The sequence below is a fragment of the Myripristis murdjan genome, chromosome 24 (genome assembly GCF_902150065.1).
Source record: "Myripristis murdjan chromosome 24, fMyrMur1.1, whole genome shotgun sequence".
Taxonomy (NCBI): Eukaryota; Metazoa; Chordata; class Actinopteri; order Holocentriformes; family Holocentridae; genus Myripristis; species Myripristis murdjan.
Window position 1 is genome coordinate 15350058 of NC_044003.1, and position 25111 is coordinate 15375168.

At 41.1% G+C, this 25111-nt stretch overlaps 1 protein-coding gene across 2 annotated transcripts in view; it reads right to left on the reverse strand.

The window, feature by feature from the left end:
• Nucleotides 1-17692, reverse strand: part of nudt14 (nudix (nucleoside diphosphate linked moiety X)-type motif 14) — a 33267-nt gene extending 15575 nt beyond the window's left edge. The window contains exon 1 of one of the 2 annotated variants that reach the window (XM_030047305.1): nucleotides 17544-17692. In XM_030047305.1, coding sequence (XP_029903165.1) covers nucleotides 17544-17624 — 81 coding nt within the window. In that variant the 5' untranslated portion in view covers nucleotides 17625-17692. Of the gene's footprint in view, nucleotides 1-9466; nucleotides 9513-17543 lie in introns of those variants that run through there. The other variant, XM_030047306.1, reaches the window with a different exon arrangement.
• Between the last annotated feature and the right edge of the window lie 7419 nt (nucleotides 17693-25111).

Here is a 25111-nt window from a genome sequence, read left to right on the forward strand (position 1 = left end):
AAATAAACAGCATAAATACACAGAACAAAAGGCTATGTGACTGTTACCAACCTCTTCAAAAGCAAAAGCTGTTTCAACGTCCTCATGGTTGAGTGGAGTAACACAGATACCCACACCCTTTATTTAATATCACTTGAATTGCTGGATGTCAGATCAAGTGTAACTTATTTTAAAATGCTTACTGTAAAGGTGTAAACAGGCTGATCAATTGTTCCATATGTCCTGCTTGGTTAAGCATGGTAAAGCAGTACTGTGAACTTTGACATGAACATCAAAATTTGCAGGATTTTCATATAAAAATCAACTACGTTTTTTAAACCTAAATCAAAAAGTTGGGCTGCAAGACCAGGTGTCCCATGCTCACTAACATTGCCTCAAAATTTGTCAGAATGAAATTCTGGTATCAGGCAGCCTATGGCTGCTGTCAGGATATCTTCTCCAAATCTAAACTAAGAGCAAAATCTCAAGTGCCTCCTAGTCAGCGGCGAACAAACAAATAATGTTGAATCTTTTGCCTATCTTGGCCCTTCAGGGATCCTTTGGTATCTTTCGGTGTAAAGCATCACAGACCTGCCAGATTGATAATCAATCAGCTGACATTGAAACAATGGAATCTCCCTGAGCACAGTTTTTTAAAATAGTGCATCTAACCATGTTTGGTATTAAATATCGATCCTGACGAAGGCAGCTTGATGCTGAAATGTCTTTCTTCACACATGCTAAAGGATGTGGATAGATGGGCCCTTGCAAGCTGGAGTGATTTGCGGGGAAAGATTCCAAGTGAGTAAATGCTGAAGCATGTCCTGTGTGTGTGGTTGTTCAACTTCAATGACATAAGCTGTTCTAACTGACTGTTTATATGCCCTGTGGTCACATCGACAAGGTGTGCTGCTGAACACTCCCCTCAGTAAATTTCCAGCAAGGCACTTAGCCATCAAACTGCCAAGGCAAGTGCGTGACCAGCCCAAATTAGACAGCAAATACATTTTGGCATTACCGGAACACTAATATTTGGGCAGTGACATAGTTTTGACAGTTTTGGTTCACCCTGTTAGACATAGCCTAAAACCATGAGTGATGATGAGGTAAATGTACAGGTAGTCTGGTTCATTGTGAGGTTATTTTCATTTATACAGGACAGAGGGGGCGCAAAATGCAGTTCAGGGTGTCAAATGTGTAATGAAGTATAACATGAATAAGGTTGTTTCCAGCACGTTGTCGAAAAATTCTTTACTCCCACTCACTTGTTAAAGTCTGAACTTGAATTTTCTATGGGCTTCTCTCCAAATTATTTTCATGTACTATGGAATGCACAGTACAGTTGGCTAGATTGGCTTGATATATTAAGAGCAGGCTACAGCCAAAAATCTTAAAGGGGCTTACAGAGATGGCAATCTGATTTGTAAAGATATTTCAGGGTTGTTTAAAGGACACACAAAACGACTACCTCTTAGTCTGGTCAATACTACTGGAAACCTGAAATACAAGGTTTGTACAATGTTTCTTTTCAGTTTTGTCTGTTTTCATTGCCTTGAGGCCTGAGGTGAAACTCTATTAAAATCAGTCTTTTTCACTTTCACGTTGACGTGGCAACCACCAAACTCAAGATAAGAACAAGATAAAAGACTAATTTCTTGCAATACTAAAATAGAGAGCTAAAGCTTCTTGGAGTTGTAGCCAGATGTACCAAAAAAGGCTACTCTTGATAATGCAATTTTTTTTTAATCTTTTTTTTTTTAACTGTTTACATCATGCACAAACTGAGCAAACTGAACAGTGAGCATATATATTTTATATAGAGTGACAATAATCCTTACTAAAGAAATATTTTGAGCCAACCAAGAGAAAATTTAAATGGTGTAGTTGACCTACATTTCTTAAGCCTGAAGAAATATGACCTTGATTAAAAATTTAGGTTACACCTCCTGTCCACCCACAAGCTCTATCAGACCCGGTGATGATAGCTTTACTAGATCAAATTTATTTCAACTACAATAGATTGTCTCTTGTGTGCATTTTCGGTACCGCCTAAGAATTGGAACGGGGTAAAATGCCAAGATAATTACACTAGTATGAGGTTACTGTTGTGGCAACACTCCTCAGTGACAAAGCCAGCACCTCAAAGGCTCCTGGCTGTGAATGCAAAGGCATGAAGCTAGAAGTGAGACAAGGAAATTATGTTCATACTCTGGGTTTGAGCTAGGATGTGAGATAATAAACAGGATCTATCCTAAATTATCAATCTGTTTCTGCCTGCTATCCTGTGTGTGCCAGAAAGTGGTTGCCAACAATGTTCAGGACATTTACCAATTTGTTGTAGGCATGGAAAGTGGTGAACTGTTTAAGGTGATCAAGATGAAGCCAGCAACAACAGAGTCGGGAGGAAGCAGTACAACAAGGAAGCAGTAAATCTAATCATACAGCCGAAAAGGCCTAAACTACAGTGAGCACTGGCAGAGCTTTGGTTTTATATGAATGCCAGATTTCGCCATTTGCCTCTGCAACACCTGTGGTGGCTTTACACCAGCCTCAGGCTAGATGCCATTTTAATATAGACAGCTCATCGACATGACTGGCAGGTCCTGAGATTTGAACTTGGCTAACTGTGGGGGCGGAGGGCAGAACTTTGCAGCCTCAAGGCAAAAAAATTGAACGTCATAGCTTTAAACACAACATAATCTTCTGGAATTTGGCAAAGGTGTCCAATTGATGTGCCTTGGCATCATGGGTGACAGAAACCTGAATACACTTAATACTGAGCAAGTAAGTTCAATAAATGTAGCAGCAGGGCAACCTGTTCTATTGTTGTTCATTTCAGCCAATAGCAACGCAACCATTGTTGCTTTCAGCATTACGTGTCATTGGCCAAGCAAGAACATGCTTCACATTAACCTGCATGACTAATCACTACTCTGCCAAAGCTATGAAATACTAAAGATATGCAATTCCCACATTGCATGGCCTTATTGGCATTTTTACAGGATTTGAAACCAAAGACAAAGAAAGAATTTGATTTTCATTACTAAACTTTCAGCTTGATCAAGGACAAAAACATTATTGCAGTATTAAGGAAACTTCACTGAAATTTGTAGTTTCTGTTTATCTTTCTGATTTAATACATCGTAAAACAGATAAAAAGGAAAGGAAAAGAAAGGAATGGAAACCACGCTGATATTAAGATTCTTCCACTGTCCATAAGTGCATCTCAGCATTATGATGAAACAACGAGAGCATGATCTAGTGGGTCACAGCCTTAAGTATCGATGTGACGCGAAGCCAGCATCATGGCATTCATGCATCATTAACCAAAATGCTTTGGTGTGAAATAAGAGCAGGAAGCCAACGTTTGTGTAGGTTTAGCTATAGCATGACTCAGGTCAAGTGTTCTTATTGTAAAAGCTACTTTGTCAGCCCTGTGGCCAGCGCTTCTCTAGGTTTGTCTCTAAAATGTGGTCGAGTTGAAGTTTGTGCCGACAAGACACTCACTCTGACATTATGCTGGAGTGCAAACAAATGGCTTGACTCAAACCAAATTTTCTGGCCATGATTTCTAGCAGAACAGTGGCTTGATTAGATTTATACACTTAAGCAGACCTGGTAATAAACCAAAGCACAATATTCCAACAGAGAAATACACCAAATTTCACAGACAATACTTGGACACAACTGATAACAATTCACTGCCTCCATGACTGACAGTTCCAGTTTAAATATTAATTACCATGAAATTCAGCCAAACACAAACCTGACAATTCCTCATACTATGTTAGTGAGTGAGAAAGAGAAATATTCATAATGCAGAAAATAGTCATAAATATATACTATTCAGCTACACCTAAAAACAAATTAATAGAGCATTACAGTAAAATCTAGACCAAACTGACCATAACCCTGGATTGCAAGTTACAGGAGTGACTACACACTGAGCAACATGCAAAGTGATGACCAAGTGATGGAAGTGAGACCTGTCACATATACTGTAGGACTCTGTGGAGGCATGTTATGAGAGATGCTCTGCCAACGCTACAGACAGTCTACTGGTGTAATTACTGACACAAACTCCTGTCATGTCAACATTCTGCAGAAGTGTCGAACACGCCATCATTCCTCACTGGGGCCAAGCCAGCCGCGCCCTTCTCACTTTTCTGCGGTGAAAGGCAAACTACTGTGGAGGCGTAAACGCACCAGTGATAAATCACTTGTCATGACGGAGGTGCTGATGCTCTCCATGTGGCTTGGCAAGCCGTTTTGTCAACAGTGCTGATTGCATGAAGTATGGCATGGGGCGCTTTTCCTTTCAGTGAATATCTGACAAAGTAATTAAGCATGGGTAAATCGTTGTGTAGATGGTTTATATGACAGCTTAAATAGTTGGACAATACAGAACCATTTGATTATTACGAACCTTCTCAAAACTAGCGAATAACTTAACTGAGGGATCTTTACTAGCCTCATCAACACAGTCTAGACACTCCATATTATTCTAACTAAAGAGGGCAGGCCACAAAGCTGTAATTATGTAAAATCAAGCTTTAGTTTCTGTATTACTTCACAGAATACAGTTCACAGAAGTGTGTTGTCTTGATTTGTGCATTGGCTCGAAAGGGTTGTGACTGGCAGAGAGCAGGTTGTAACATAACCACAGAGAACCTTAACCTGTTGATCAATGTTTTTGGAGAGCGAAAAATAACAATGAGACATGTAGTGAAACAGAAACTTTTAAATTGCATAATTTACAAACAACAATCGAAAGTAAGACACCTCTTATGCTTCCTTTGTCCAATAATCTGTCATAGCAAGGTGTTTAAGGTGCCATAAAGGACACGAATTTTGATACCCAGCTCTACTAATAATATGTTTAAGACTGTGTGTCTGGGCAAACCAAAGTGCTGCTTATATATTGATGGTGATGGCGGGGTGGCAGTGATGTGAACCTAATGGCGCTAATGGGAAACCCTGAATAGGTTTTATTATATTTGGGCGGGAGTTAATAAACCTGGGCGGTGTGGAAAACAGTGCACTGATTCCTGCTATATTTGTTTTTGTGGTTACAGAATGCTGGAGGATGTCAACATGTCATCACGCTGCAATATTGTTCATATCATATGAACAATATAGCATGTGAGACTCTATGGAGCTATCATCAGAGTACATTTTCCAACAACATCATGTTTAATTTGCTTCTGCTGTCAGAGATTAGCCAGTCTGAGTGTTCACATTCACTGCCATTAACCAAGGTTTCTTAGCTGACGATCCATAGTAAGAAAATGGTGAAAAGACACATTCTTCTGTTGCATGCCACAAAACATCCGTTCACCAGTGTGGAGAAAGAATAAAATAAGGGGAAACAGCTCACTGTTATCTCATTCACTTGAAATGAGCACCTTATGCTTGATTACACACCTGTGATGCTGTTGTGTAGTGACAGAGAAACAAAGAAGTACCACCAGGTAGCAAACAAGGGGCGGGAAAGAGTGCTGATGATGAATTCCAAACAAAATGTTAAAGTTTATAGCCTGATGTTAGTATCCTGCTGCGACTTTGCAAAACTCAGCTTGCTGGCTTCTCATTCACAGTGACGGATTACTCCTACTGGCTGAGCAAAGAGTCTGTGGAACTGCTTATTGGAATAACTGGGAGTGAATGTGCCTGTGAGGTAGCGCTAAACTGATTTTAAAATGTCTGACACGCCTGCTCACATGTAAAAACAGAATGAAACATTAGACTCAATTGGCAAAAGAAAAAAAAAGAAAGGAAAAAAGAAATAAGCATGGAATTTAATTTAATGATTGTGTCTTTATGGTTGAAATCAGTTGAGTCTAAATATTCTCACTTATTAAATCAGCCAAAAGCATTTTTGCACCTTTAATGCATGTTCTGTGACAGCTCAGCCAAAACAAGCTGCACACTTATGAAACTATCTGCAAACATGTTGCTCTTACAATGCATATTTGAAGGTGGTGTTGCCATAAAATCTTTGTCTCTTATCTTACATAAAACCTCTAAGGAGACTTAAAAAGCGTTTTAAATCAATACTAAAGGTGACTGAAGGTCCTCCTGGCTGCTCTTCATACTAGATTTAAAACAACTGTAAAATGCACCGTGTGAGGCTTAAACTCAGAACACATTCTACAGACTTGGAGGGGTGTCTTGGTGAAACAATGAGCTCTTTGAGAGGTCATATAGGGAAAGATTAAATGAATTGAGAAGCCTGGTTCTGAAACAAATAGGATCCCCACCACTCTGCCACCATGTGTTCAGCTCAGTGCAACATCTGATGGACCTACAGTACAGTGGCACATTAGCTCACTTTGGGAATATGTAAGACAATTGTTACCTGTCATCTTGTGTAGGACAAGTGGTCATTTCCAGCACATTTATTATCCTCAATATTATCAAGTAGCAACAATTGCAGCAGGTCTTCATTTTGAAACACATTAGCATTAACAATAGTACCTGATGTGAGAGAGAGGCTACAAATCAACTCCAACATGGTTTCATTTGTCAATTATGTGTGGTGGATGTTTTTGTTTTTTTTTTTCAGCAACTGCATGCAAGATAAAACTGACGGCATACTGGCACAAACCAGTCTGGGGCTCACCACACACACACACACACACACACACACACACACACACACACACACACTCTAGTGTCCTGTCACCACACACAGATGGTGGGGTTCCCCTCATTACTAGGGCCACTTGCTGGGGGGGCGGCGTGAATAGCCCTGGGGAGACACAGAGAATCACGGCCGACATGGATTACGACAGAGAGATTAGCCCGTAGGGAGGAGGGGATAGAGAGAGAGAGCGAGCGAGAGAGAGAGAGAGAGAGAGAGAGAGAGAGAGAGAGAGAGAGGAAGAGGAGGAAAGAGAGGAGGAAAAGGGTAGCAGGGGTAGGCTGCATGGGACCCTGAAATTAATGTGGTCCCTCTGGCTTTGGGCATCAGAAATGACAGGCTCTTGTGTGAATGGCTATTGTAGAAAGGGATGTGTGGTCTTGATCTTTTAGGTGCTTAAAGTCTAATAACCATCTCTCTCTCCCTCTCTCTCTCTCTCACACACACACACACACACACCGACCCTGTTGACTACACCATAAACCTGGCAGCTGCAGCAAGAAGGGAAAAAAAAAAGAAAAGAAAAAATTCAACTGCCTTCCTGTTCCCACATACAATTGCAGTCTTTAATTCCCACCATGTGCTCTCCAATTTCCCTGGATTTAGCCTTAGACTCCATCTTCTCACCAAAAGAAGTAGGGCCACCACAGGAACACAGGAGTGAATTTAAGTTTAAAGGTTGGGGTTATGTCAATAAATATACAGGGTGTCCATAAAGTCTCTTTACAATTTAACAAATTCATTACAAAAGCAAATGAATACACAAATCTGTGGAAATTATTACAAAATGAGGAGTAGATATTGAATGTGATTAAAACCTTTGACAACCACTGAGTACATAGAACAAATCTGATTAACATATCTCATCAGTTGCTTTTGTAATAGATTTTTTAAATTGTAAAGAGACTTTGTGGACACCCTGTATATTCTGAAAAATGGGAAAAGACCGTATATTAGTCAGGAGTCACACCCTCATAAAGTAATCCACCAATAATGAAGAACTACAGTAACTGCAGGCAGCAAGTGGTTGCTACACTGATCAGACAGAGGAAGTGCGAGGCAAAAATGCCCCTTAGGACACAATTTCATCAGCTGACAAAATAAAAGTCAGTGGTTCTCACAGATCATTCTTATTGTCACCACAAACTGAAGCACTGACATGATCCTAAGGCCAGGGCTACAACAGAGGCGTGTGTGAAAATCTGTTGCAGTTCCACCCAAGAATCAAACAACTGCACATGTAAATTAAATGTAGGAGCCTGCAGCCGATGGTCATGGCATTCAATAGAGATAGATAGATAGATAGATAGATAGATAGATAGATAGATAGATAGATAGATAGATAGATAGATAGATAGATAGATAGATAGATAGATAGATACTTTTCATCCCGAAGGAAATTCACATATATATACACAATACGGATAAATGGGTCTCTAGATTCATTTGTAATGTTTGAAAATGTAACAACATCCTACATATTATGAAAAATATCTTTTTCTCTAAGGGCAGCTATCTGCTTCCATGTCTCCTTCTTACTGGTTGATTTATTTTTAGAATTTTGGTCTTGGGGATGCATATAACAGAACTGTTTTCCACTTTATAAATGAATTGACAGTCATCTGCTGTGCAGGTGAGTTTGATCAGATTCCATGCGCACACTGTGTTTCTGGGGAAAGAAAATTATCTCATTTGCAATGTTGTAAATTACAGAACTGAATTACAATTCAGTTTGCAAAATGCTGCTGCCTCTCTGTGAGTGTGAGAGCCAGTGTCAAGGACACACTCTTTAAGTGCACACTCATGTGACTGTGCCCTCCAGTGAAATCCACAAAAGGCATGCAGACCTCGAACCAAATCAATGGAGGTCAGTTTGTGTCCTATAGTATCCCTACAAACTAACCCAGCTGACTGAGATAACACTGTTTATCTGAAAGGCTCACATAGCACAGCCTTCTTAGTTTAACCTCTTTTAAAGCACATTTTGTAGAGAGCAATATGGTTTTATAAATGGAATGATAAAAGACAGAAAGTGTAAGAAAGGTGCAGGCCATTCCAGCTTCTTCTATCATTCCTTGGCTTCAAACCATCCCTGGCAACCCTCTCTCCACCTGCACAACATATTGCGTGCATTCAGACAAGACATAACACCTCGTCTCCACTGGATCCATTTTAGCAGCTTTTTTTTTTCCTTTTTTTTTTTACACGCAAGTCACTCACTCATCACTGATGGCACTGTCTTGATAAGCAAAGCAGCTGTCTCCACCAGTTCTGTTTACACACACATCTCAGATCCGTCACACGCGTGTGCTGCTTCTGTTTATGATTCAAGTCTATTTTCACACATTTGACACATCTCAAATCACTCCCCGAATTGCTCTTTGAAGAAGTCACAGGAGGATGCTTCACAAAGCACAACCAGAGCAGACAGAGCGAGGACTCATCTTCATGATGTGCAAGTCACTCACACATAGGCAATGGAAGCAAGGGGCAAGAGTGATTTCACTGGTGCGATCCAACGTCTAGTAAATACCAATTTGTGCAGCAAAATGCATGTGTTCTACAACATGTGGATGAGTGAGGGCAATTTACTGTGAGTGAATAAGACAAATAATTATGGATGAATTATTCAAATCAGCATAATGAATAAATGGAGCACAATTAGTCTGCTCTAAATAGCTACCAGTGGTTGAGTGGAAGTGCGAGCGCAACAAAGATAAGAGGGGTTTCTCAGAGTCAACGAGGGACAATCACCTCACTGCTTTGTAAAGGGAGCCAAAGGAGACAAAACAAAACAAGCAATAAATACTAATGATGAAGAGAGCCTCTTAGGCATGACATTACCTACTTTCAGAGCACGCCTCTGTATGTGTGCGAGTGTGTCCTGGGGGCTATTCCATGAAAGCAGCTAAAGAAAGCTGCGCTTACGTGATATAGCCTGGCTTGAATTAGCGTCAACTTTCACTAAAGCCTCAACCCGTTCCACTAACGCGATTCAGCCGCGTCAAGTCAGCGCTAATTCTAGCCACGTTTGAACAAGCCTCAAGTGCGCGCGTTCACGGGGCACATAAGCAGCCCAGAACAGTCGATTGTCGAAACGAACGTACAACTGTCTCAAAAGGAGGAGAAAAGGAGAGCCTCGACATTTTCAGCGGCGGAGCAGACACTGCTGATGTATGGAGGACTAAAAGGGACAGAATGAAATAAATAAATACATCTTTAAATAAATACTTAAAAGTGTCATTAATTAATTAAAATGGGAATTAAATAAATAAATGTGTCATTAAATAAATAAATGTGTCATTAAATGTGTCATGAATTCATTAAAATACCAGTTCATTTAATGTAAAAACATATATATAATTATTTCATTATTTATTTAATTATTTCATGGACCGGTGTTGCAGTGCTTCATGAATTAATTTTATCTGTCAAAGTCACCCATCAAAGTCAGTGGGCGGGACTAACGTGAATCTAGCCCAATCGATTGCTTAGGTCTGAAGCCTGGAAGTCTGCCGGAGCCGGAGGAGTTCTGCTGAGAGCCTCTCCAGTTAAAGTTACTGCTTCTCTGAGTAGTTCTGGGCAACTTCTCCACATTTTGTGGCTGCACCTATCTAGCACGCATCGCGCACCGCAGTAACATTTGCTCCTGCAAATCCCCCATTTGCTTGAACCGAGTAAAGGTTGCGCCACCAAGTGTGTCAGAATATCAAATCAAATCAAATCAAATCAAATCAAATCAAGCTTTATTGTCATTAAGCTACACATACAGCAGTAGTGCACACAAAATGAGATAGAGTTTTTCACTTGGGATCCCCGACTGATGGTAAAGTCAGCAGTTTAAAAGTCTAACAGCTTTCTGGAGGAAGCTGTTGCTCATTCTAGCGGTTTTGCTTTTCACCGTTTGCCTGATGGAAGCAGCTCAAAGTATTTGTGGAGCGGGTGAGAGGGGTCTCTGACAATGTTCAGTGCTCTACTCCTGCAGGGATGGGATGTTTCCATGGAGCCATGTCTCCGCAAAAGCAAGCACACAGCAGTCTCTCTCCTGCGGGTGTCTCTTAGCAAGCGGAGCTCGTCCAGCTTGTTGTCGAGGGAGCGAACATTAGAGAGCAAGAGCCACGGTCCTGCTGGTCTGGAGGGGTTAGCCTGTAGCCTGTAGCCTTTAGCCTGTAGCCTTTAGCCTGTAGCCTGTAGCCTGTAGCCTGTAGCCTGTAGCCTGTAGCCTAGCGTGGATCCCGGCTCTCTTCCCCCTCGTTTGTTTACGTTTGCACCGCTTGCGCTCCCTCCTCTCCCTGGTGACTGCCGGTGTAGACGCAGGTAAAATCCCGTGCTGCCGTAGTGTGTCCACATCAAAGCAGAGAGCCTCAGTTCTTGCAGCGTGCTTTACCTGATGTTTAGTAAAGTCTCTCGGCTGTAGGTTATGCAACCTGAGCGTCTGGGTTAAGCAAAACAGTTAAAAACTTTCACTCTAGAATATGTTTACTTGCTCTGCATCAATCGATTATCTGAAGTCGATCTGTCTTGGCTTGCTGTGCTGGGTAACCAATCAGGTGTTAGCATCCGCCCACTGACTTTGATGGGTGAGTTTGACAGATAAAATTAATTCATGAAGCACTGCAACACCGGTCCATGAAATAATTAAATAAATAATGAAATAATTATATATATGTTTTTACATTAAATGAACTGGTATTTTAATGAATTAATGACACATTTAATGACACATTTATTTATTTAATGAAACATTTATTTATTTAATGACATATTTATTTATTTAATGACACATTTATTTATTTAATTCCCATTTTAATTAATTAATGACACTTTTAAGTATTTATTTAAAGATGTATTTATTTATTTCATTCTGTCCCTTTTAGTCCTCCATACTGATGGAACTATATGAAGAATATAGAGAAATCATCACAAACAGGGCCGGTTTTTGGCATAGGCGGTATAGGCAATTGCCTAGGCCGCCATCTGCTGGAGGGGCGCCGCTAGTGGCCAGGGGGGCACCGGAAGCAGAATTGTTGACCGGCGCGACACCGTCGGGATATGGAAATCAAAAAACTGGAGAAGGAAGTAGGCTAAGTAGGCTAGCCTATAAATTTAAACACAACAGAAAGCCATGGTTTGGACTGTATTTAATGCTTTCATTCTTTGTCTTCACAGCTTGAACAAAATGATGATTATTGAGTTTGTTTTGTTGTTTTTTTTAATGGTTAATAGGCTAAATGATTTCAAAACTTAGGAATTTACTACATATGAAATTATAGGTAGGCTACATGTAAAAATCCAAATATAAAGGGATCATTCAAAAAGTGGGATGACCATGAATCCAATTGGGATTAACTGAAATATGTGTTCTTACGTCCCTCACCTATGTCAACTAATCTATTGGCTTCGGGCAGAATAGAGGCGGGTCATCGCAAATTGCGGGTGGGAAATAAAATAAGACGTCTTTTTTTATTTAACCTCATGTTCTTTTCAACCCTTTTATGTTCAACGCTTGTTGTTGCATTTGATGTATGACTTGTGCTATATGAATAAAATTTGATTGAGTAATTGATTGTTTATTCGGTTGATTTCGGAGACTGACAGTGATAACACATGATTTTCATTAGGTTTATTTTTATTAAGTAAACACGTACATTCATGCTTGGTCACATTGTGGGAAATAGGCTAAGTCTGAATTTATATTTCCGAACACGGACGTGGTGCTACATAATTAAATTTGAACTTAATTAAATTGAATATGTGATGCCGGGGCAACAATATAGACGTGACGGAGCCGTCATTTGGGGGTCTGTTTGCGTCCGTCGGACATTCTCTGACAGCAGCTGAGCTAAGCTTGACCGTAAGCCTGCCACGGAGCAGGCTAGTTCTGCTGACTAAGTTACCATGGTTACTGAGCTGCAACTCATATAAGCCACTTTGATGGAACGGAACTCCCACTTAAATTAGCGAGACTCATCGAAATAAGCCAGGCTATCCCGTTAGCCAGCTTGATGGAATAGGCCCCTGGTGTGTGACCGTGGCCAGACTGCAGATGTACTATGGGGGGAAAAAAGGCCTGGGAAGACATGCTACCTCGTTGTGATTGAAAAGCCTTTGTGGGGAGTCCCTGAACGCCCCCTCCCGAGCTCCTGGGGAGAAATGATGAGGATGAAAGGGAAGACAAGAGGGAGAGGGAGTCCACCATCCTCTCTTTTGTTGTCCATCTGCTGTCTTAGCCGTTCCGCCATTCTCTTGATGAGCTTAACCCCCCCTCTCTCCTGTCACAGGTGTAAACCCCAAATGGTGAAAACCCTTCACCCAGCTCCCCTCACCCAGAGAGCCTTGGTCTTCTTCTCGTGTTTCTGATTAAACTGAAAACACCTCTACCAAAGCACGCCACCTAATAATTTTTTATGGATGCGTTATTGCATACAGTATATACCAGGACCAATTTCTTCACTCTTTTCAATTTACAATAAAAAAAAAAAAAAAAACAAAAAAAAAAACAACTGCTGAGTCTGGATAGCTTTTTTTCCATGGTGATGCCATCTTCAGTGTAAAGTTTGTTTCCAGGATATAGTGGACTGTAGCTGGACAAAAGCTTTTTTCTACCCTGGTTCTACTGACATGCTTATTTGTGTCTATCACCTATATGACAAGGTCCTGACAGAACTTGACAGTGATGGTTAACACTGGCCCTCATTCATTAATCACGAGCACAGCACAATCCTTTCATTCCAAACTTGGATGTGCTGGCAAGGTCAACTTGAGAGTGTGGGCGCTCAGTTTAAAAGACTGACAATGGATATCTGCATGTTTCAGAACATGTACAAGGAATGACAGATATTCAAGTGGGTTCACAGTCTGATTTTAGGATAATTAGTGTTCACAACCTCTCCTTCTCATGTCACAGTCACATCTTTTTGAGCTGGACCATTTTAAAGAAGGGCTGTTCTACCCTTGAACCAAGAATTGAATACTGCAGTTCAGACAAACCTATTTGTTTTCACAAATATAAACTTACAAAAACAGCCAAGTCAGGCCAAGTCAATCATATTCGTTGCCTTCTTACAAATACCTTGGTGCTTAAGCATGAATGTGGCATTACTGGCCAACAGAGTAAACCCCGCAATTTAAGTGTCATTTCTATGAATCTAGCCACAAATAGACATTTGCAGGATACAGAAGAGGCCACTGTCTCATACAACAGAATCTTAGCCACAGCAGTTTAAAAGAACAAAATTGTTCTTTTTTTGTTTGCATGTTTTAAAAGAGAATTGCACAGAACACTGGATGTATGTATTTCTGTAAAAACATGCAGTGAAGCGAAGCCGACTACTGAACAAGCCCCTGCAGGCTATGGCGCTCCAAAAGGTCCAAACACGGCAAGACACAAACAAGGGTCACACCACACGGCTGGCAGGATCAAAAGGTCACCACAGATCCCACTGGCCACCTGTCTATCGGAAGACCTCCCAGGCCGGCACAGTCACTACTTTCTGAGATGCAAAGAGCTGAACGAGAGCCCTAAGTCCCAGTGAAATAATATTAAATTGACTGCATGTCTATAGTACTCTTCTAGTCTGCCAACCACTAAAAGCGCTTCACTATGTTTGCCTCACGTTCATCTATTCACACACACATTCAAAAACTGATGGCAGAGGCTGCCATGCAAGGCGTCAAGCTGCCCATCAGGAGCGGTTAGAGGTTCAATGTCGTGCTCAAAGACACTCTGACACACTCTCTGGAGGAGCCGGAGGTCAAAGCAGGAACCTTCTGATTACCAGACAACCATTCTGCCTCCTGAGCCACACTGCTCAGGAAGAACGATCCCATTCACTCATCATTACACTCTTAAAATGGGTGAAATAATGTAAGCAGAGATTACATACGCAGGCATGTATGGTGCAGATGATGTTTTTTTTGTGCTTTACAAAACCGTTAAAAACCAGCAGAATCCACCTTAGCAAATAAAGAAATGCATACAAGAAGAATCCTGAAAGTCAAAAACTATCAATATTAATATTGGGTGTAGTTAAAGGCAATAATTTGGCATCCCTATTCATTTTTACATTAGACTGAACAGGAGCGGTATCTGGAATGTCTCATTTGGGATAAATAATTGTGCCACAAATGAGAGCATTATTCCTAATGCAGGTCCAAAGGCAAGACTGGGATCAGAAAAAAATGAAATCCTCTTCAGCATCAATACTAGAATAGCCAATAAACTAGTACATTTACAACCATAAAAATATTGATTAAGGAGTTTATTGATGGATAAACAGTGATTCAGCTATACATGGAATTAAATCAAATTAAATTAATTGTGGTGCTGTGGAGAGAAATAACGATAATGAACCAGGCTTCTCACTGTAACCCAAACTCTCCCATTTGCTCATCACAGCACAGATCAACACACACACACACACACACACACACACACACACACACACACTACCTGTCTAATTCACACACACTGTTTATCCTCATGTGCATGTATCACACTGTCATCGTACTTAATGGCGCAGGGCTCATTCGACCACACTTAAGACACAGACCTTGCCTTACATGTTATGCTGGGTTAGATAATATTTCATTGTCATCATCTAATTGCGAACCACTCTAGCAATTCATTTTCTGAGTTTCATGTCAATGGAGAATTTGTGTGTGTGTGTGTGTGTGTGTGTGTGTGTGTGTAGCTCGTGTGTGAGCTTGAGTCCCATCAGAGTTTTCATCTGTGCTCATCCTGTCACTGTGGAAGACACGCAGGCCCCTAACCCAATAACAGAAAAAAGACATGCATCTCTTGAAACCAAAGATCAAAGCCATCCTGGATTACAGAATCTATTTTGGTACTCAAGCTTTTCTCACTGTTGCTTGTGTCCGTCAGTATTACTCTACGCATTGCTGGAACGTCCCAAAAGAAAAAAGGACGCCAACATATTTTAGCTTGAAAATGATGGGGGAATTGAAAAATTAACAGTGACCTGGTAAAGAGACTCGCTACTGAAGGGATTATGGGGACGGATATGTGTGTGGTGTAGGGGGATCTTCTGAATGGCTGAGAGAGAGGAGTGGGTGGCTGTACGTGGTGACTCAGTGAATACTGCTAGAGGAGGAAGACGTCTCAAGTAGAAGCAGAGGAGACTCTTGAGGGAAGTGAAACCTTAACGCCACAGAAACAGAAAAGCATCAGAGCAAACCGAGCCTCTGAGCTGTCTGTCTGCATGGACCTGAGCACCAACCAACAGGAGTCTAGAGTCTTCTCTGTATGAGTAGTCTCGTCTGCACATGTTAAAAAAATAACTGAGTGGTGTGATAAATACAAGAGAGGGGTCCATGATTAAAGCCAGAGCTGTAAGAGATGATGCTCCTATCATACCCTGACCCATTCACTGAGCTCACTGTGTGGTTACGGGAACACAAGAGGACAAATACTAGTTTTTCATTTAGATCTAAGTTTGTGTGGGTCAGCCTGATTGTGCCTAATTATGGCCAAATCATAACTACAACACACTGAAGAGCTGCACAAAAGAAAAACCTGCATTAGCCTGTTTTCTTAACACGTGTTTTAAGTATATATCATGTTTAGCACTGCAATGATTGCATGACCGATAACGCTGACTATATACGTCTTGTGAAATTGCATGTTCACTATAGATGCATTGTTTCTGCACACGGCTGCAGTCAACACAAACCCCAAGTGCATAAAGTTGCAAGACTTCCAAAAATAATAAAATCTTTTTTGCTTGTTGTTGTTGTTGCTGCTGCTGCTGTTGTTGCTTTTATTTTGTTTTATAAAAATGCATCTGCATACACAAAAATAGGTGCATTCAGCAAGTATAAATACTAAAGGACTAGTTCATCATTTTGGGGCCTTGGTCCTATTTACAGCTTATCAGACGTTTGCAGTCCAAAAGTTAGTGCTTGGTTTGTGAAATAAAGTAGTTCTGTTCCAAACGGAGCATTTCTGTTGATTTAATGATCAATTGGTGAATCCTTAATTTTCGGAAAAGCAATGCTATCTTGGTTTTTCAAATCAATGTACAACTGCCCCATTGATCGCTGTTATAGCTGTGCAGGAGCCTACAGCACATTATTACTGAAGCAACCAGTGAAATGATGGTCTCTACATTTGAGTATCAGGTCAGGAAATCTGCAACTAAGACCTTGGTTCCAAAACAGTGAACTTGTCCTTTAAGTCTTGGGCATTGGATACACTTGAATGAACTGACACCCATGCAGAGAAGTGCAACTCAGAACAGCATCACCATATGCATATATTTCACGCAGTGTCTCATGTTATGAAAACGTCCTGGACCTTCATTTGCCAAGTGTTGTGATAAATCAAACATCTATGTTAATGATTTCCATTCCCAAAGGGTTTGAGATTAAATGAGGCACCTGAGCTAAAAATAACAGACATGCCAGACTGTCGTTGAACACAGAGTTTAAGTCAGTTAAGAAGTTGAATTCAACTCGCCACATGCAATTGACCTGTTGCCAAATGGAGAGCACAGTAACACGGCGTTAAGACTGTCCACTTCCTAGACTAACCACTGCTAGCCCAGTTATCTGAACCTCCCTACACTAATGTAAAGCATGTGGTAACGGTGATGCTGGAGCACAGCCTATGCAGCTAGCCAGCGTTAGCATGCTAGCCTTAAACTGCCTTACAACCGAATGAGGATTCATGTCACACACTGGCTATTATTGGAGTATGACCAAAAAACTAAGTTGCAAGGGTCTAAGCAATATAGTGAGAATAATGCCTATGGTGGCTGTCAGCTTTCGTATGTTAAGGTCAGCTTAGCCACCATGCTCTGCTAGCTAACTGCAAAATGAATGGGGGGTTGGGCTAACACACAGTGTCCAACAGCCACAAGCTCAACAATCATCAGCCAAATGAGCTACGAGCTGGACTCACCTGATTATAGTGCACCCTGAACGGTTTTAAATAGTTGGAGTTGGTGCATGGGACGACTTCAATGTTATTAATCTGGTCCATAGTTTTACACTTTGGGCTGGATAGGTGGCTGAGCGATGCTGCTCTCACGGCACACAGGACGACAACAAGTACAGTTAGCAACCGCTGTGATGGAATGCGTACGGTGGCCGGTCCAGGACAAACACGCCACCCACACTGCATCGTTCATGAGAGGAGCACGGAGAGTACCTGAGAGACTGTGTTTAGGGTTAAAACTAATGTCTTGGACCTGTTGACGGCTTAAAAGTGAAGCCGTAATGTTCTGCTGACTTTTAAATCCACTCTGGTTGCAGGGTAATTGATAAAATGAAGAAAGAGTGTAATTGGTTGGTTTGTATTTATCATTCTTGCAATTTGCAGTAGGGACATTTAAGACTATTTATTTAGTGCACCTTTCAAGTGTTTTGATAGTTCTCTTACAATGGAAAGTATGATAAGGCATCATAAACTCACTACGGTAGGCCAACCACAGACGCCATAAGTGAAAGTGGATGTCACATACTGTATTAGAATGACTTTTATACTTGCTAGAGTTTACACATATTAGTGTTGTATTAGTAGTATTAGTAATACCAGTAGTTGTTGTGGTTGCAATATCCTGGGTGTCAGTGGAGAATTTTGGTGCCCTATGATCATCTTAATGCTGCTTCTGAGGCATTTCCACTGGGACAGGAATTCAGTTTAAAGGGAAACAGTTAAGTTTTTGCAAATATTGGCTTAACATGAACAACTTTAAACATATTAGTAATTGACTGTCAGCTACTGTCAGCTCCAACTGAAAACCTATCAGCACTGGTATTGGCCTTTAAAAACCCGTATCAGTCAAACCTTAACAACAGTCGGTAATGGATACTTGTTTCATCTAAGTGCTGCCCGTCCTCACTGCAGGCAGACGGCTAATGGTACATGCATAATGCCTGGAGCGTTTGTCAAAAACAGCACTTCTGCCCCATCCCACCTCCAAAACATCAATTAGGGCCACACAGCGGTCCTGCTAGTAATGGAAGGAGTGATATTGTGGTTATGGCTGGAGTGTTGTGGGGCCAAGGACAGGGGGTTTTATAGCATTACCAAAATCTTCATCCCTTATTCAATTGCAGTTTAGACTCTACAGGACAGTCAGAGAACATATGAACAAGCAACTGTCATATTGTAAAATTTTAGCCTATAATTTCTGTGTGTTTCAGCTATTTTAAGATCAGGATGAGAAGCAGCATTTCATCTTCTTTAATTCATGTATTTGGTGATTTCTTTCTTTGTGTGTCACACGTTATCATTACATTAGATTTTTACAAAACTTAGTAGAATGATACATCTAACTCTTTTGTTATGTATCCTTTATCCACCTGTCACACACAATAACTGTGAGAGTTATAGTTTGGGGGAATGATGATTTTATACCTTTACATTTAAAGTTTTTTAAAATTGCACACACTGGTCAAGAGAAGGACTGCAACATTAAACATTACTTTGCACTTTAAGCAAGATGAAATCAAACTACTTTTTTATGTCACTCTGAAAATTCAGAGGCATTATTTTAGTCAATACATTGGAACAATGTCTAAAAATAAATGCCTAATAAAGCATCTTAGCACATGAAACGCCTGCATCATGGGAAGCCCACCTCAAAATGCTGAGTAATGAATAAGGTGGGTGTGGAAGCTGTTTCTCACCAACTCAGCCTTGGAGGGTGAGGCTGGATGATGTCACCCTCTCACATCAATAACAGCCCCATAATGGAAAACAATCTGTGCAGCTCCAATCTCGATAGGGCTGACTTCCTCCCCCAAATGAGCCCCAAACTACCACCCACTACACAAGGACAGGATGTAACACTTTTGCAAGCTGATTTACATCTAAATAAATACAGGCCCTAGACAAAACAATATGTGCACCCACAAAGAGGAACCGGCGTCTCTCTGCTGGGCAGGTCCGATTTATATTGCCCGATCCGGCCAAGCTGCAGGTCCCGATAAGCTGGGAGGGACTGCTGACTTTAGGCATTGTACTGGAGTAGCCATGCTATGATGTGCTGCCACACTCAGAAAAGCACACACAGTCTCCATCAGTTCATAAGTTCAAGAAACTGTGACAGGAGAATGATAGGGTGAAATGAGACTAGGGCACAAAGAGGCACAGAGACAGAGAGAGCTCACAATAGATGGTCAAGTGGGAGTTCTGCACAAACTCTTTCCTGGGTTATGCTTGTACAGTCAGCCTGCTGTCTCAAGTAGAAATGTGCAGCACTTAGACAAAGTCAGTATCCATTACTGATTGTCAGTAGCGTTTGATATGGCTTATTGAGGCTGATAATGGTACAGATATTTTTAAAATAAAACTGCTGATACTGTAATTGAAATTAAATGTCAATATATGTTTAAATTTCAAGGATTCAGTGATTCAGTTCCTCATAAACTGATTGTTGCCAGGGTGGGAAAACCTTAAGAAACAGCATCCAAACTGTGTGACACAAAAACTGTCCATTGGAAAACTTACCATTATTTTATTATTTTGAGATACTATTGATCCATATCCATTTATTTTGCAGGAAACATTATGTCTGCTCAGTGCAAACACAGAAGACAGAAGGGTCTTTTTTCTTCATTGTGAGACCTCAGCACCAAAACTTTACAGTGTGAGCTGATGAAAAAGCTGCACGACTGTCAAAATTGTTGAAGACAAACTGCTGAGAATAATTTATCCCAGAAAGCTGCCTTTTCCACACCCTTAACACAGCAATAAGGAGCATAATTTTAGTTGCACCTTTACATCAACTCCCACCCACACGTACACACAAGGGAACAGGCTGAAAGTTGACCGAGAGCAATCCTCAAAGGATTGGGCTGATTCTAATTTATCTAATTTATGCTTCATCCAGTCAAATCTTAGGGTTTTGGGGGAAAAAAAGTTCTGAAGACTGAATCTGACTACTGAAGTTAAATCCAAGAGGCAATGTTGAAGCAAGAACCACAAGCAAACTTGCAAATGGACATGTTTGGGTGTGTACTGACAGAATGCAACCTGTACATGTACTGTGTGTCCTGTATGTGTACAAGTTAAGACTGGCAAAGGTATAACAGTGTGGGCAGCAGCTGACAGATGCTCTCGCACATGCTCTTAATTGTTTCGGTTATTCAATAGTACTTTGGGTGTTAAAGTGGAGGGAGGGTGCATTTTTTCATGTGCCCACAATTTTATATCATCACCATGGCTCTAGGATACACATTTGTGAGGTTTTTCATGTGAAAACACTTAAAGTAATTCATTTTCTTGTACCCATATCCCTGCCTAAACTCCCTATTTACGGACTGTTCTAAAGAAGCAGAAACAGACGCTGTTCTGATTGGCTGGAGGTACAAGATGGATGTCCTTGGTTTGCTCCTCTAATCTCAGAGATTGCTTTCTTTTAGTAAAACAAAGTAATAACGCACAAAAAATAGTATCTGAAATTTACACTGAGATGCTCTTTTGCTGCAAAGTGAACATTTACACCATAGCCTGGTACTGTATCCTCTCCAGGGCCTCATTTGAGCATCACCCACGTAGACCTCCAAATACCTTATCTATTCCTCAGTTGTGGTCCAGGGGCACCTACAATGTGTTAATCCCATCCCTCCAAGAACATGCGGGTGTGGGGCCCTCCCAGTCATGGCCAATTACTGTCTGCAGGCAGCTGATGGAAGCCAGACTTCCTCAGGCCCAGTGCAACATCAAACCTGGAGCCTCCAGAGGTCACAAAGCCTCAGATTCTCTTTTTGTTTTTCTTATTGTGCATCCTGCTCTTTTTGTCCTTCTGTCTTACACCATTCTCTACCTCACCGTTTTTTCACTCTAACACGCTCTGCTTCTCGTTCACTCGGTCTCTAACCCTACTTTCGTTTGATCTCTCTCTCTCTTTCCATTAGAAAGTCACCTGTAGCATTCACTTCATCACTCCATGATAGTCTTCATTAAAAAGTGAATCATATCCATCCTATTTTAGTTATTTGGTAGTTATTGTGATACCAAAAAACCTTCTTATATCTACAGCCTGTGCTCAGGTTTGGCCAATAAATGAACTCTAAATCAAATAAATAAAACAATATTGACTTTTTAATGAAAATTTTTATATCAGCCAGCCAGTATTATAGACTTCTGATATGATTCAGTTTGACTGATTCCATATATATTATAGAATAGATCAGTACTACACTGGTTGTCTGTGGGAAGCCCAATGATGATCATGATCCCTCTTCATCTTCCTTTTATTATTACTGTGAAGAAAGCCATGAATCCTTGGAATTTTAGCATGAAAATTGTTTGATTTAGGGATACTGAAGATCCCCATAAAACACTGTCTATTCTCAGTTTCAATCCCAAAATATCATTACCAGTTAAAAAAAAAAAAAAAAAAACAGACAACGTTTTGAGATCAAGAGCCAAGAACCATTAGGTGTTCTGGAAACTTTGGACTAATCCTCATTTTGGAGGAAACAAAAACCTTCAAGTGGTCTATCCATAGCATAGTTTATCAGCCAGGGTCAAGCGGGGATTTGGGCCAGGGCCTCAGGGAATGCACTTAGGCAAGGTGGCTGCTGGACCTCTGTTAGCGCGCTCAGGGTGTGAGGGCAAGATGGTCGGCATTCGCCCGTCCATCGGTCTGGACGTCCAGTCGCCACTCGCCCTGTCCAGGAGATGCTCCTAAATCCTCCCACACAAGCCTGGATTTCAAAATAGCGCCACATGTCGCCAGGTCACCCGATAAGACGCCACAAAAGTCTTGATGTTGCCCGGGTGAGGGTGTGCGAGGAGTCAAAGGAGGATGCACGGTGAAGACAGCAAGGCATGACTCTGTCTCTCACGAAGCTGTGGGTGTCGAATGGAGGTCTAAATTCTTGTGTGGTGGGATTTGCAAAGTCAAACATCTGTCATTTTCCAGTGTTTGCAAAGAACACAAATTGAAAAAAAACTATTTGTTCATCCTTTCTATCTACGCATGATATTCAATCATTAAGTTCTCAACAATCAAAATTTCTAGCATAAAGGAAGTTCTACTTTACAAAGATGGAGTGAACCTTACAGTGGCACATCATGATATCACTCAGAATTTGAATAATTTTGCTAAGCGCTGAAATGCCCATAATTTGAACAAAAGTGACTTCTACTCTGATTTAAAAAAAAAAAAAAAAAAGTGAATTATGGCACTTGTCAATGGACAGTAGGTAATTTAACTAGGTTTAAGATTGTTTTTCTGTTAAAAGTCTACTAGGCCAGGTTCCACCAGGATTAAGTGGGGTAAAGAAAATGAATGAATGAATGACACTCTTTTCAAAGCAAACCCTCATGAAACTGCATTCTTGAGATCTTCTTCATATTCTTAGATTGACCTTCAGCAAGTCCTACAACTGAGCCACAGTGAGTTCTTTAGCTCACCACACCGTGTTATGACCGTGCCATTTGTTTGAGATTCTTCTCTGTGGCCTGGATAATTCTGGGAATTGACTAACTCAACCAGCTTGATACACTACCACTGTGTTCACTGGACAGGTAGTGCAAGTTTCACAAGAAACATGGCAAGCATTTGACAGATGGCGACCAACAGAAAGTTTCCGAGTTCAATGTCAACCTAAAGAGTGAAAAATGTTTCAATATACAAATGCACACTCTAGTGGCACGTGGCTGAACCGGGATAAAAACGGCTGCTACGGTCAACTCCTGAGATACTGTTGCTCTCTTTCCAGGTAGGGCCTAAATTAAGGCAATCCGATCTGTGTGGAACTTGCGTCTTGTGAAAAGAAAACCCTTCCTCCACTGGTAGACCCAACTTTCAAGGCCTTTGTAATGGAAAACCTCATGTCGGCCCCTTATATTTTTAGGCAAGGCTATTATTGTTCTGTTCCCTTGTCACTAGCGTGCCCCAGGATGTGTTCCCCGAACAAGGTCAGGATTCCTGTTTTGTCATCATTATTCTACCAGAGAATAGGCACCCCACCCACAATGCTTTTGGTTTGCTGGGGTTCCTGGTACTTGTTTGTCTTCCATGGATACAAAAAGGCCTAAAATGGCATTCAGCTGTAGCTAAGTGAAGCTATTGTGACAGAGAATAGGTGGTTTCAGTCTAACTGGAGGTTAGATGAAATCATTTGCTATACATGGCCCAGACTTCCAGGGCTGAGAAAGAAAAGTATTGTAAGGAAAGTTTTTTTTTAGTCTTCTTCAAAGTACTATTGTTTTACTTTGATGCTATACAAAATTCATTCATTCATTTTTCCACGAACAAACAGAAAATAGAAAATAGAAGTAGGCATAAATAAAGTAAATGACGAACCGCATGAACAGGACCAGTAAAATTTAATCAGTAGTGAAGCAGCACTTACAATACTGTTCATTGCTATTAAATATATAGTCAGTCTCCTATTTTGTATGCTGCAATTAGTAAGAAAATAGTTTTTTTTATATATATATGAAAATTGAATCCCCATGAAGCTCAGCTGAGCATATTCTTAAAAATGTCATATTGAGGAGTATTCTATCAGCTTTGAACGCAGCGTGATTTCCCCTCCTCACAGATGTGTATTCACTAAACAGACAAGTTGAAAGGAACTGCTTCAATTAATTTCCCTGCTAATGATATGCAATACCCTGCTACACCACAACCACACACACACACACACAAACAAAATTTGGCGGACGGGACCATTACAGCTTGATGTTTCTCTCTCAATTTACTACAGGACAGCTGCCTCAGCTCCTCTCTCCCCCTGCTGAGAGTGTGCCTATTTTAACAAGCCAGACCTATTGTCTTTACCTAGGAATGGCCAGAGAATGTGGTAACTCCTTGGGTCACATAGTCTGAATTTGTATGGGTGCGTGTGTGTGTGTGTGTGTGTGTGTGAGATGAGGGTGAGGGGTGGGACGTGGCTGCATCCCTGTCATTTGCGTCGCTATGGGAACACATGCCAGCAGCACTAATTACTAGCCTGGAAGGACTAATTAAGACACCCTCTAATGTCCTGTAATGTGATAACCTCAGCTATGAGTAGCCTTACAGCGGTATGGGATGGGCTCGGTGGTGGGGGAGGAGGCGGGGTTGTTTGTCGGGTGGGGGGAGGCTTGGAAAAAGTGATGGACAGAAAATGCATGACAGTGACATGAACGGTGACATTTGAGGCCAACTGTGCAAGCGACATGGCTCTGCTGAGGAATAGTCCAGTCTCAATGTCTCTGATCCGGGATGCCACTACATCTCCCGAATCTCCCCCACCCCTCACCACACATTGCACACACACACACACACACACACACACACACACTACACCATTCAGGACCACCATCACTGCAGGAAGTCTCCAATTCGGATGTGTCTCTCATTTTGACAATACTCTCCTGCAAGCCTGGCACCCTCTTCTGGTCACAGGATGAACCTCTATGAACATTTCGTATACCTGAACTCCCCTCCCCTTCGTCATAGAGTTGCCTCAGATTTTGTACATGCACACACATTTCCCTCAAAAGTGTGCACTCATACA